Here is a 14,507-nt window from a genome sequence, read left to right on the forward strand (position 1 = left end):
TGGTATTACGAAATGGCCTGCTGCTGACAAGAAGCTTAGATGGATAGTGCTCGTCCTCAACATTCGTCTGCCAAACTTCCAAAGCTTCTTCACGCTGGGGTTCATTTACAAAGTCAGAATGGGGTATGGAATGCTAATCAATTTTGGAATGACTACCTTCATTTCATATGCCATGGCAGAAGGAGTTTCAACAATCGATTTCCATGTTGGGTCCAATAAACCCTAAGGACTTGCAGTTCCAGCAACTCCTCCATCCGCTTGCCTTTTGGATCTTACAAGTCTCCAGTTCAAGTAGCCAATGATGGTTTTGTTGGTTGCCTGGGTTTGCCCATCACCATGAGAGAACTGTTGAGTGGAATAGAAGTTCCAAACGCCCAGATTGGAACAACTAACAATTAACCATACTCTGTTGTCTCGACAAGGCTTTAGGGATGCCAAGATGGGACATGACCAACTCCCAAGTCTTTTCGCCAGGAGCTTTAAAATCTAAACCTTTAGATAGAGAAGAAATGTTGATAGAGGTTCCATTTGATTCCTTGTTATTAAGAATAGAAAAAAAAAATGATTTCAAAGAAAATCAAATATAAAAATTTATGTATTTTAAAATTATTTAATTTTTATATAATTAAGGCAAATAAATTAAATGAATTGGAAAGAATATATAAAAATAATTTATTGGCTTTAAGTTAATTTTTTAATTTTTTTTTCTTATACCTTTTCTCTCTATAAAAATAGTTAAAGCATCATTTTCAGGAGAAAATGGAGAAGAGAGAATATGATACCCAGACATCAAGCACCATACCTTGGCCAACCAAAAGAATCACAAAACAGGATTTTTACTTGCTTATTGCATTTCATTTTACATTCTTATGGGTGACACAAGAATCACTAGCAAAAATTACTTAACAGTAAAGTAGAGGATTTTATATGACCGGTAGCAGTTCTCATCGAAAGTCAGGCTTCCCCATCTCTAACCGAGTCTCATCTGGCATTCTCATGAGACCCTGAAGCTCCTTGGCACAGCTTGTCATCCCACCAATTTTATAAGCTTTAATCATGGTTCTATATGTAATTTTATCAGGCTTACAACCCTTCTTCTTCATCATCTCAAGAACCCCTTTCATCTCTGCAAAGCAACCCAGCCTCCCATAAGCATCCACCAGGCAATTGAAAAACACAATATCAAGCATCACGTCTGAATTTTCAATAAACCGCAAAACACCCCCAATTTTTTCAGCTTTTCCAGCTCGTCCATAAGCCCTGACTAGTGAGCAAAGTGTGACACAGCTTGGCTTTATCCTCTCTGATCGCATCAGCCTAAACAAATATTCCATCTGTTTCAAATCCCCAGCTCTCCCAAATGCATCTATTACCACATTGTAGGTCACAATTGTCCATGAGAAATGGTATTTTTGCATGTATTCCATCACAGCACTCATTTTCTCATATTTCTCAGCCTTTCCATAGGAATCCAGGAGTATGTTGAAGGTCTTGATGTTGGGTTCTATTCCAGCACTCTGAAACTTCTCGTAACACTTTTCCATTGTTTCTATTTGCCCACTGCTGCCAAAGGCCCTGAGCGTGGAGTTCATGGTCCACACATCAGGTTCACATTTCCCTTCTCGAAGCATTTCCAAGAGTGTCGATTCCATCTCTGCAAACCTTTTGATCAATACAAAAGAGAGGTCATTTTCTCTGGATTATGACATCCAGTTGCCAAGAATATGAGAGAAAAGAGAATGGAATATTAACCAAACTGTTTTTGCATGAACCCTGATAGCAGAGGCACCTGAAGAGTTGGGAGGAGGAATGGTGATTGTGGATTTAGTGGTGACGGCTTTCATTTTAGAGAAGTAGAAAAAGAGAAGCTTAATGATATTTTATCACTGTCGTCTCCTCTTACTGGCTTTCTTCATGATGAGACAATGAAAATTAAAGCTCTAAAAGGTACTCTGTCCCATCATTTTCTAAGCAACCAAATGGATCATACAAAACTATAGAAAAGGCTAAGGCATTGATAGGGTACCTTTTTGCTTTTCCATAGGCATCAATGAGGGTGTTGTATGTGACAGTGTTGGGCTTGATTCCCTGGTTAGCCATGTCAGAAAGCAGAACCGGCACTTTGTCAAAGGCAACCACCTGCAGGCATGATTTTATGAGGACCGAGTAAGTGTGGACATCAGGCTGACAATCCGGGGTGTTCTTCATCTTCTCGAGGAGAGAAAATGCTTTGTCAAACAGCCCACTCCTACTGTAGGCGGATAAAAGAGCAGTGTAGGCTTCATGGTTAACTACACAGCCTTCATCAATCATAGCGAGAAAGAGGGCATGAGCCTTTTCAGGTTGCTTACATTTTCCTAGCATTACAATTAGCTTGATGTATATACCAGAGTTGGGCCTGTACCAGAGCTGCTCACGTAATAGTTCAAACACCTGAAAGAAAGATGTCGTTACCATGAGAGAATACTACTAAGTTAATTCTATCACTTTATAAGATTCAGATTGGAATATAAAAACAATACAGGGAAGCTTAATCAGTGAAAAAAGCATAAAAACTATGTATATAAGATATAGATGGAAGAGCCTGAGTCCAGATTCCAGATATTATAGAAAATGATAAATATAATCAGACACCACAATCAAAGTGTATTAAAAGTGATGCATCATCTGTGTGTAGGACATGGGAGGGGATTGTATGGTCAAGGGAGACTAAGCAATGCTTGATTCTCTCTCCGTGTTTGTGAATCCCTATGTCTTTATTAACCCAGATGATGCTAAATATGGAACGGATGAATGACAAAAAGCCCCACTCCATCTGCACAATTTTTCAAATCTATCCAGTTCAAGATTGTCTATTGGGTGCTCATGCATATAAGGAAGAAAACTCATGGAGAAAACCATAAGGATGAGTTTCCCCATGAATCTTGGGGCAGTATGGAATTTATACATGTGTTTAGAAAAAGATTGATTCAAACAACAGTCATCCCTTCTTGCCTTCTCTTCCTCTCAAAGCTTAAAAGCTACCTGCCACTCTCCAAATCCAAGACCTCTAGGATCCAGGGCATAACTGTTAAGTCGCAAGTTAAACATAGCTTAAGATGAAAATGACCCAAAACAAACTGTTAATTACAAGTTAGTAAACAGAAAACTTGCATAGTGGAAATGTTTTAGTTATCACCTTCAGCCATCACCTTGCTCCACTTACTGGAGAGCATTTCTTCTCCTAAGCAGCCTCGGTTGTTGTAACTTGTTTTAGTTATCCAGCCAACCTTTTCTCATTTCCTATTAATTTCTTTCATTCAAACAAAAATTATGTCAATCATTTCTCCAAATCAAGTATCTTCCAAGCTACAAAATACTCAACAACACAACCAACAATAAAATTTGATGGTACTAACTTTGTGGAATGGTCCTAGCCTGCCAAATGGTTCCTTAGGAGTAGAGGAAAGATGGGCTATAGATCTGGAGTTATTGCAGAACCAGAAGAAACAAATCCAAAATATGCTACGTGGGATGCTAAAAATTCAACTGTGGTGTCTTGGTTGTTGAACTCAATGCTACCCGGGATTAGTAAGGGATTCCTACAACCAAGGAAATATGGGATTCAATGAATCAAAGCTATTCAAAGATCGATGTTGCTGCTCAGATCCATTAACTGAAAGTTCAGATTCATTGGACCAAACAAGGTACAATGACTATAATTCAAGATTACAAAACAAGGAGAAGTTTGTGGTTGGAACTTGGTCGGTATCAGACTATTGAAATGGAGTTTGCTGCAAATAGTCTAAAATTGAAGAATTTTTTGGAATCTGAGAGGATGCTTGAGTTCTTGGTTAGTCTTAATCCAGAGTTGGATCAAGTAATGGGTTAAGTGCTGTGCAAAGAACCTCTTCCACCATTAAAAGAAGTTCATGCCTACGTGAAAAAGGAAGAAAGCAAAAGGATTGTGATGCTTCCAAATTCAGTTATAGAGAATCCCATCATCACTACATCAAACAGTTCAACATTGGTAGCTTCCAATTCTATACTTGGGGTACCAAAAATTGAAGGAAGAAAGCCACTTGACAAGGGTAGCCTATGGTGTGTTATTGTCACAAGTCTAGGCACACTAGAGATAGATGTTGGAAACTTCATGGAGAGCCCTAAAACAAGTCAAAAGGTGGAAAACCAACAACCCAAGGTAGATAGGCCCATCAAGCATCAGCCATAGACACCCCATAGGACATGTTCAGTTAAGAGGCTGCACCTATGAATGGGTTTAACAATGAGGAAATGGAAAAACTAAGGAATCTATTGAAGCAGCTTGAACCACAAGCTATTGCCCAAGACCTAAATAATTCTTCTTGTTCCTTTGTCTAGTCAGGCAACATCCAAGCCCTTGGTACATCTAATAATCCATGCTCGAACACTTGGATCATAGATTCAGGTACCTTTGACCACACGACAAATAATTCAAAGTTATTTTCTACCTATTTTGTCTATTCTAATAGAGAAAAAATTAGAACAGTTGGCTCATTTTCTTCAATAGTTGGTTAAGGAACTATCTTTATATCTTCTAGCATGGGGTTAAACTCTATTGTGCATGAGCCAAAATTATCCTACCATTTATTGTCTATCAAAAAACTTACTAAGGATTTGAATTGTAATGTGTTTTTCACACCATGTTTTTCAGGACTACATAACAGAGAGGATAATCGGACATGCTGAGGAAAAAAAATGAACTTTACTACCTAAAACCACCAGTGAAGGATGGCAACTCGGTTTCCCAGGTGTTAGTGTCTTCTAGTACTCTTGGTAATAAAGAAAAAATTTAGATTTTCCATTTTTTTTTGGAAAAATAAATGTTCATAAGTTTCATTATGAGGCGTGTGAACTTGCAAAGCACCATCATATATTTTTTCCAATTAGCAATTCAAAAAAAGTACTCCTTTGAATTTAATCCATTCTGATGTATGAGGTGCCTCTAATGTGTCAAATATTTCTCGTGCTCATTGGTTCGTTACATTTATTGATGATTGTACATGAACAACTTGGTTGTATCTCCTAAAAACAAAATCTAAGGTCAATTCTATATTTCCCATATTTCATAAAATGATAGACACTTAGTTTAACACAAAAATTCATACCCTAAGATCATATAATGGTTAAGAGTACTTCAATGAGAGTCTCATTAAGTATCTCAAGGATGAGGGAATCATCCATCATTGCTCTTGTGCTGACATCTATCAACAGAATGAGGTGGCTGAAAGAAAAAATAGACATTTGTTAGAAATGGCTCCCCAAAAAAATTTGGGTGTGTGTGGCCTTTGTTCATGTCCACAATCACTCACAAAGTAAACTTGATTCAAGAGTAGTTAAATGTTTGTCTCTAGGACATTCTTCAACTCAAAAAGGGTACAAGTTCTATCATCCTTCATCTAGAAAATTACTCACCTCAATGGATGTCACATTTTTTAAGTATCAAAGTTATTATATTAATACTCATCTTCAAGGGGACAATTCTATTGAAGATGGGATGCCATTGTTACATTTGAATCCCACCTTATCCTTACCTGATTTTGAGTCTCCTTCAGCCCCTGCCTATAGCCTCAACTCTACCTATGTTTAATCAGTCTCCTAATAGGTTACACTCTTAAGTCTTTTAATGAACTTGAACTGTTCTTCGGCAATCTGAAAATATGCAGATAATCAAGGAACTTGATATCTGCATGTATGCAAGGAAGAAAAAGTCAATTGTTCCTTCACAGCATCCAAACCTATGGTAGGTATGGAAAATGCAGTTACAGCCCCTAATTCTGATAATGTTCCTATTTTGTTTAAAGACCTTGATATTCCTATTGCTCTTAGGAAAGCCACAAGAAAGTGTACCCAACACCCTAGTTCTAATTTTGTATCATTTCCCAGTTTGTCTCCTACACAGCTTTTTTTGTCTAATCTTACCACTATTGAGAGTCCAAAAAATGTTCAAGAGCCTCTTGGGAATAAAAACTGGAGGGATGTCATGAATGAAGAAATGCATCCTTTAGGAAAGAATGGAACTTGGGAGATGGTAGAGCTTCCTAGAGGGAAACCCATTGTAGGTTGTAAGTGTGTTTATACCTATAGCCTAGAGAGATACAAAGCAAGACTCGTGGCTAAAGAGTAGATAAAAACATTTGGAATTGATTTTCAAGAAACCTTCGCACTTGTGGCCAAAATGAATACTATTTGGATCTTGTTGTCTTTAGCAACTAACTTCGATTGACCCTTGCAACAATTTGATGTGAAGAATGCATTTCATCATGATGGTCTTGAGGAAAAGGTGTACATAGATAAACCCACGGTTTTGAAACAATAATTTCTGAAAATAAAGTTGAGGAAAGCTCTCTATGGATTAAAGCAATCTCCAAGGGGTTGGTTCGAGAGGTTCACCAAGTCTACGTTAAAAAAGGGACATCACCAAAGCCAGACCACACTATGTTTATTAAGCATTCCACAAATAGGAAGGCAACTACTTTAATCATTTATGAGGATGGCATTATCCTTACTAGTAGTGGTTTGCAAGAAATAGCTAATTTGAAGTCTGTCTTACTCAACTATTTGAAATTAAAGACCTAGGGAGGATAAATTGTTTTCTAGGCATTGAAGTAGCTCAGGCAAAGGATGGGATTGTTATTTCTCAACACAAGCACATTAAGGATCTCTTAAAGGAAATTGGATTGTTGGGATACAAACCTGTTGAGACACCAATTGAGCAAAATCACAAACTTAGGGGACTCTAAAGAAGAACTAATGGTTGATTGAAGTGCTTATCTATGACAAGTGGGGAAGTTGATTTACTTATCACACATAACACCTGACATTGTCTATGCAGTAAGTGTTGTGAGTCAGTTCATGTACAATCCTTTCAAATTCCACTTGGAAGCGGTATACTGCCTCATTCATTACTTAAAGGGAACATCTAGTATGGGAATTTTGTTCCAAAATGTAAAGGAAATCTCTTTAGAAGCTTATACAAATGAAAATCAAGCTGGATCCATCGTGGATAGGAGATCTACCACAGGATATTGTATAGTTGTGGTAGAAACTTGGTTACATAGAGAAGTAAAAAGCAATGGGTTGTAGAAACATCAAGTGTAGAGGCATAATTTCAAGCTATGATGCTGGGAATTTGTGAGTTATGATGGATCAAAATTGCCATGTCTAACTTGAAGATTAATGTCAAAAGTCCTATGAAATTATACTATGACAACAAAGTAACAATAAGTATTGCTCACAATCTTATCCAACATGACCACACCAAACATATGGAGATTGATATGCATTTTATCAAGGAAAAGCTTGACTCTAGGATTATTCGAACTCCTTATGTCACTTCTTCAAATCAGTACGTAGATGTGCTAACTAAACAACTAGTAGGCTCTTCATTTCATCAAATCCCGGGCAAGCTTAGAATGCAGAATATACTAGCACCAACTTAAGGGAGAGTGTTAACAAATTTGAAAAAAAATCAAAAAAGATCTGGAATAGACTAATTAATTCTAAGATCTCCTAAAGTTTTGGAATAAAATTTGTACCGTTTTTAAGAGTGTACGGTTATTGCCTATTATGTATCGAATCAAGAAATCATTGCATTATTTTTCCCTTTTCTAAAAGCATAAGTCAACCTAGGTCCCTGTATAAAACTATAACTTGTAATCCTATCAAAGCAAGAAAATACAGATTCAATTTCTTTGAATCAATTTCAGGCTACAATTAAAAAATCCCTTGAAGTGGAATTCCTTGAAAACCTCCAACACTTCACCTCACACTAGGGCAACAAAATTACCAAAAAGCCATTGATAAACCATCAAATTCAAGCGCATGGCTCCCTCAAATTTCTAAAAGAGTAGCCATCACCTCCTCCTCCCCAAATGAAGACTCAAGCCCTTCTCTATCGGTCTATCCTTAGAGTTGTTCGATATCATGTCTCCTATTATGAGGATTCTCAATCATAGATTGGAAAGAAAAAAAAAAAAGAAGGTCAAAATCCAACCCTTCTCTTTCTCCCTCTTTCTCCCTACCTTTTTTTTTTTTGATAGGTAAATTAGGATAATTTATTAAAGGTTCTTGCAAAACGGTGCAACAAAGTACACACAAAGTATACAATTAAGGCCAAAAGGCAAGCAAGAGAAAGAACTCTCTCTCCTTACTTTCTCGTATTTTCTCATCTAATTTCTTCTTCTCTTCCCATCTAATTTCTCTTTTTTTCTAATAAGGAAATGCTTTAATTGTCCTACATCAATTTGGTATCAAAGCTAAGTTGATCCTTAAAAAAAATTCAAAATCCACCATCACAAAAAGTTAAAAATCAGCTGATCTGACTCCCTACAAGCTTCAACTACAAGACCTAATAAGAATGGATCAGCTGTAGACTTTTTTATTGAATTTAGTTAAAATTTTAGTATTTGGAAAAGTTAATAATTTGTGAGCCCCTCTTAAGACATGATTAGTGAACTAATTTGAAGCTCTTCATTCTTCTATGTTTTTTTTTTTTTGATCAATAAGTATAAGATTGTATTGCAAAGAGGCGCTAAAGAAGCGACCCACCAAATTACAGTATAAAGGGACTTACCCCCTTACAAAAGGGCCCAAACATCAAAGGACAAGGCAAAACAAAAAAACCTCTCCCTTAACGCATACACACCCAATCTATAAAATCTATCAAGGTCGAAGGACCATCTTTTATCCACAATTTGGATTCCGACCACAAAAAATAAACAAAAGATGTTTTCAGCCTTTGAATGGACAGCCCACAATCCTCAAATGCAATTGAATTTCTAGCCTTCCAAATAACCCAAAACAAGCATAACGGTCCCAATTGCCACGCCACCTTCCTTTTCTTTCCCACAAAAGACCCCCTCCACCCTAAAAGGGTTTCCTTGACCGAACGGGGGAAAACCCACGAAACACCAAAAAAGGAAAGGAACACCATCCATACTTCCCTCGTTTTTTCACAATGGATAAGAAGGTGGTCAATTGTCTCCTCACTCTTATGGCAAAGAAAACATCTATTTTCCATAACCCAACCTCTCTTTTGCAAGCGATCCAACGTTAGAACTCTCCCCCAAGAAGCCTCCCACGCAAAAAAGCTCAATTTGGGCTGCACACAAGAGTTCCATATAATTTTTGAAGGGAAAAAAGCAAGAGACCCCGGCTGCATGGCCCTACACAAAGATTTCACCGAGAAATCCCCATCCTTTGATGCCATCCACTTCACCTTATCCTCTTCATTCTTCTATGTGAAACCTTTAATAGTCTTTTTTCTACCCTCCTTTACCTTGAAAAATAAAGAGTCTTTATTAAATTTTGGTTTCCACACCACATGTTGGTAGCTTTCATTTATTTGCTTAAGTGTAATCTAAGAAGTATACTAGTATATTTCAAAAAATAAAATAAAAGGTTCATACACCAATCCTATAACTTCATTATTATTATTATTATTTAAATTTTTTTATGACACTTTCCTTATTTATGGACCTCAGTGAATCTTCCAATTTGGGATCCAACATGTCTCAACAAAATTCTATAAACCAACTCTTTAATGACCTTAAAGCCAAATTTTGCTTTGAATTGGATGAATTTCATTTTGTGATGGCTGCACAATTCCCCTAATGACCTCACGCCTAATTGAAGGACACAGGTTTGAGTCACTTAGCTCCTCCCCCTTGCACAAAAAAGGGGAGATTCTGATGTTTGAATGCCTACTAGTCACCAATCCCTTTAGGAAGTTCCAGATCATTCAAGGCCTCTTATCCACACCTACTAATGCACAACATGGAAACCTTAAAGCACCTATAAAAGGAAGTAAGTTCCAAAATAAGACATTAAATAATGATCTTGATGATGAACTAACTGTGACATCCACCAATAAGAAAAAATAGAACACAAAACCTATTTTAATTGCACAATTTTCCTCTATCTAGTAAGAACATGTTCATAGCCTAGTGAAAAGGAAAATTGTGATTCTCCTTTGCTCTTCTGATTCATCAAGAAGATTTATCTGAGCCCATTAACTCAATTTGAAAAAACACAATAAATTAAGCTGCTAGCAATCCAATTTCAAACACACAAAAAATGAAATCCAAGTCTATCTTCTATAATCCAATAAGCTCCAAATTATTTTCAAACAAATCCCAAATTATTCAAGGAAATTCCCTAACCATTCAAAATAATAATAATAATAAAATAAAAATAAAAATAAAAAGAAAATAAAAAAGAGAGAAGAGAAAAGAAAAATTTCCCTTCTTTTCTTGGCACACCTTGCCCTTCTTCCTTTAGTTCGTCCAAGATTTTTACTAAATGCTCCCAGTATTTTTCCAGACTTCTGGAATCCAAATTACTCTAATGGCCAACATAATTTCAACTCTGAAATTGGTGACAGTGGCCTCTAGAAGCCATCAAGTAGTTTAAGTATTATTCTCAACACAATGGCTTCACTGGTTACAGAGGAGGAAAAAAAACAAATTTCAGGTAATCAACGCAAAACATAAACCTTCCGTTTGGTTGCTGAAAAAATAAAAGAAAAAAGACACAGGATAAATCGTGCCCCACTTAGCCAATTAGTAACATTAAGCGACACCTTTTTCTTTTGAAAATGTTTCACTTTCAGCAGCGACCAAATGCAAAAATTGGAACTGACCTTGAGAGCAGACTCCCAACGCAAAGCCGTGATGCGCTCATGAAGAGCTTCGAGGACCGTCCTCGGAAGCAGCTTCTTGGAATTATTGGGACCTCTCTTCTTCTCAATCACAGCCTTCGTTGCCTCTCTCCGTAGAATCACTGATATCGCCTTCTTCGACGCTATCTTCAGAGCCACCTCTTCTCTCCTCTCTCGTTCTTCTCTCTCCTTCTCCTTTACGACACCGGTTCTCCGATTTCTCCCTGCAGATGTTGTCTCTGTAGGAGAAGGAGAAGAAGAAGGCTTTGAACGGACAGTTTCGGGCGCTGACGCCGGTCGCCGGTTGAATGCCTGTGGCAACGGAGGTGAAGGGCTCGAGAGCGAGGTCATGGATACTGAATTTTGCCGAAGGGCCAACTCGAAGTGCAGAAGATATCTGTTTTCGTATGGGCTGAGAGTTGGGTGGACCAGACCATTGCACGATTGGGCCAAACGGGCTGTAAGGATCTCCGGACTGGGCTTTATTTATTATTGTATTTTGTTTTTCCTTTTTGCATGTTATACAACTACTTTTCCACACCTACGTGACATATTAAGAATTGGAAACAACGTTTTCATATGGGAACTTGGAGCAAAAAGTTAAAAACCCCCTTAAACTTCAATGACTTCAGAACCACACTCATTCAACTGGAAAAACAACTAGAGTATCCAAGGCATCAAATTTCCTATCTACATATCAAAAACTAGAGTATTTGTCAATAAAATTATCAAATACCCATACTTTCCATATATATATATACACAAAAAGGTTCATATATGTGAGTATGCACTAACTCTATATAGGATTCGTAAATTGAAAGATCTTCTGGAATAAGAAGGTCTAGACTTAATTAGTCTTTGGATCCTATTTAGATTAATATAAACTAGGCATTAGAAGCCAAATGTTTGATTAGTGCTATATTATTTCTTTTAGTGAGATCTAACTATTTTCATTACTTAACAAAGTGATAATGGAGTCTCACACAAAAAAGGTAATACCTCCCACTAACTTGCACAACTAATCTTGCAATTGAAGCTAAGGTAAGTACAATCCCATCATGTGACCTTCTCACTTGTTGAAAACCCTGTAAAAAAACTATAAATAGTGGGCCTGAAATCTATCCACCACAATTAGTGAAATCCACCACCATGTATTCAACAACAAGAACATGATGTGTACTTGCTTATCCTTAGGCACTCTAAGCATTCCTTTTCTAATGTCCTAAAAGGTCACAAAGGAATCAATGCCCATGAGTTTGTTCTCTCATTCATTTTCTTGAACTTTCTTTATTTGGTGTTGTTTCTTTTCTTTTTGATAGAAGAGCTTAAAGAACCTTGACTTCCATATGAACACCCTTTTACTCTTTGAGAATCTTTTTACCTATCCCAAAGGAATCTCGTAAGATCTCTAAGATAACTTGAATCCTGGTGTTCATAATAGTCTTAAGTGCAACTTGTCTAGTTGACTTGCCCTTATCACCAATTAATCCTTGCAACTTTAAAGAGAATATCATAGACTATGGCAAAAGACATGTGTTGCTTTTGCAACACATTATCTAAAGACCCAAGTATGAGAGACTTAGTCTTTTGATCCGTCTTATGCCACCTTTGATATGCTTCTCTTACTTTATGATATGTTTATTCAAAGGAAATAACAAACTCTACCAAAATTAGCTTCTATACAATTAATACTATATCCAGATTATTTTCAGTATATAATTAGATCCAATTTAAACAAAAGATAATTGGTGACAGGTTAAAGACAGATATCTGTAACAAAAATAATAATTCCATGCATTAATAAAAAGAAACTGAGCATTCAAGGCAAGTTGGTAATTATTAATCTAGCAAAAATGTAGTGTTGTCAAACTACATATATCCATGCAAGGTATCCTAGTACACAAGAATTAAGCCTACTTTAGGTAGGTCATGACTCTTATTACTAGGTAGAGACCCTCTCTAATTAATCTACCTGCCTTAAACCTCCAAAGGTTATCTTAAGGCATTGATCAACATACCTTTATGTTTAGCCCTTAGCCCCTGCAAGTGGGACCACTTTAGGTGATTCTACCACTTCATGTCTAAGTTAAGTTTGTAACCAAGATCCTTGACATCAATGTTACCAAGTGAAGAGTCCCATCTTTAGGATTGGTCACTCCCACTACAAACATATATTGTCTTGTTGTAGACTCTCCATTTTGTCCCTTTAGCACATGTCTTCAAGTTCAATTCCAGTGTTCCATAGTAGTTATTTGATGGCCCATTACTACTCGTGTAACTTACCTTTTCTGAGCCACCTTAGAGACTTTGGTTAAGGGGTTTATCCGGTTCCACATTATGACCTTGGTTGCCCTTCAAGTTTAGATTAGGCTTCACTTAGGTGCACTTTAAGTTAGAGTTAGTTAGGCCCACATAGTCTCACCCTAAGCCTGTATAGGTATACTCGACCCATTAGGCACCACCTTAGGTCCATTTAGACACCTTAGCCTCGTCTAGTTCCACTTAGGCACATTTAGACACCTTAGGCCCATCTAGGTTCACTTAGGCCCACTTAGGCACCACCTTAGGCCCATTTAGATACTTTAGGCCCGTCTAGGTTCACTTAGGCCCACTTAAGCACACTTGGCCCACTAGACATTTTTAGCGTGACTTGTATGGTTGCATGGATCATTTATCTCATTTACTTATTTATTTATCTTTATTATTATCAATCACTTTTATTTAATCATTTATTATATTTTTATTTTTTTATTTATTTTAATTTATTTTTCATTTTTATCAATCACTTTTATTTATTGAGTTATTTATTATTTCTTATTTATTCATTTATTTATTATCTTGTTGTTTATTCATTTATTTATTATTATTATTTTATCATTCTATAATTTATTTATCTATTTATTTTATTTTATTATTTTTTTATTCATTTATTTAATTTGATAATTTGATGTTTTTATGGGAAAATATGCCAATCGGAGGAAAAAGAATTTTGAAATTGGTAAGAATTTGAAAAGGAAAGGAACTCTTCAAAGATGGGACTCTTTACGTGATATGCATGGATTCACTTTTGAAATTTTTAAAAAAGAGTTTTTCTGGTGGATGAGATAGAATTTGGCAAAGAGGAGGAGTCCTTAGTTGGGATAGTTGCCAATGGTTATAAAAAAACATAGGCTAGTGATTTTGAAGGAGGCTGAGATTGTCTTCGTAGGGTGAGAAGAAGGCTTGGGGCAAGAGGGAAATGAGAGGAAAAAACTAAAGGAGGAGCATCTCCACAACATATAAGACTTGAAGACGAGCACATCTTGCACAAGGTAGAGACTTCCAGGTATGAGCATTGTGGATTTCCTATTCATCTTTCTTATTATATCACTCTTCATGCATTTATCCGGTGGTTTCTGGCTTTCATTTGTTACTTGGGTATATTATTGCTTTATTTTCTTTGTCATCTTCTCTTCGCATTCACTCAAAAATAAATCTGGTTATGGTTTGAGTTATGCCACCAACCATGAAGCACATTGATTTCAACATGAAATGGGTTCCCACATATTGAGTCTTTTGTTTGCTTGTTTGTCATCTTGAACGTACTTTGTTTAGGGTCGCTCATCTCTGTATTTGGTATCTCAAGTTCCCACATATTGAGTCTTTTGTTTGCTTGTTTGTCATCTTGAACGTACTTTGTTTGGGGTCGCTCGTCTCTATATTTGGTATCTCAATCTTTGTCTTTGTTTCTGGGTTACATCTTTGGGGTTTGCTCTGAATGTCTCGTTTATGCTTTGGTATGCCTAAGGAAAGAGGCCGCATGTTTCAATTTACTGCTAAAGATTTGTAA

General features: G+C 36.6%; 1 protein-coding gene across 1 annotated transcript; it reads right to left on the reverse strand.

The window, feature by feature from the left end:
• Positions 1 to 817: 817 nt before the first annotated feature.
• LOC100241357 (pentatricopeptide repeat-containing protein At5g48730, chloroplastic) lies at positions 818 to 11,128 on the reverse strand. The gene is made up of 3 exons (XM_002269384.5): positions 10,661 to 11,128; positions 2,027 to 2,433; positions 818 to 1,662 (listed from the first exon to the last, which is right to left on the reverse strand). The coding sequence occupies exons 1-3, from the start codon at positions 11,027 to 11,029 to the stop codon at positions 945 to 947; spliced, it is 1,494 nt and encodes a 497-aa protein (XP_002269420.2). The 5' UTR covers positions 11,030 to 11,128; the 3' UTR covers positions 818 to 944.
• Between the last annotated feature and the right edge of the window lie 3,379 nt (positions 11,129 to 14,507).

Source organism: Vitis vinifera, chromosome 7, assembly GCF_030704535.1.
Source record: "Vitis vinifera cultivar Pinot Noir 40024 chromosome 7, ASM3070453v1".
In the NCBI taxonomy this organism is placed as follows: Eukaryota; Viridiplantae; Streptophyta; class Magnoliopsida; order Vitales; family Vitaceae; genus Vitis; species Vitis vinifera.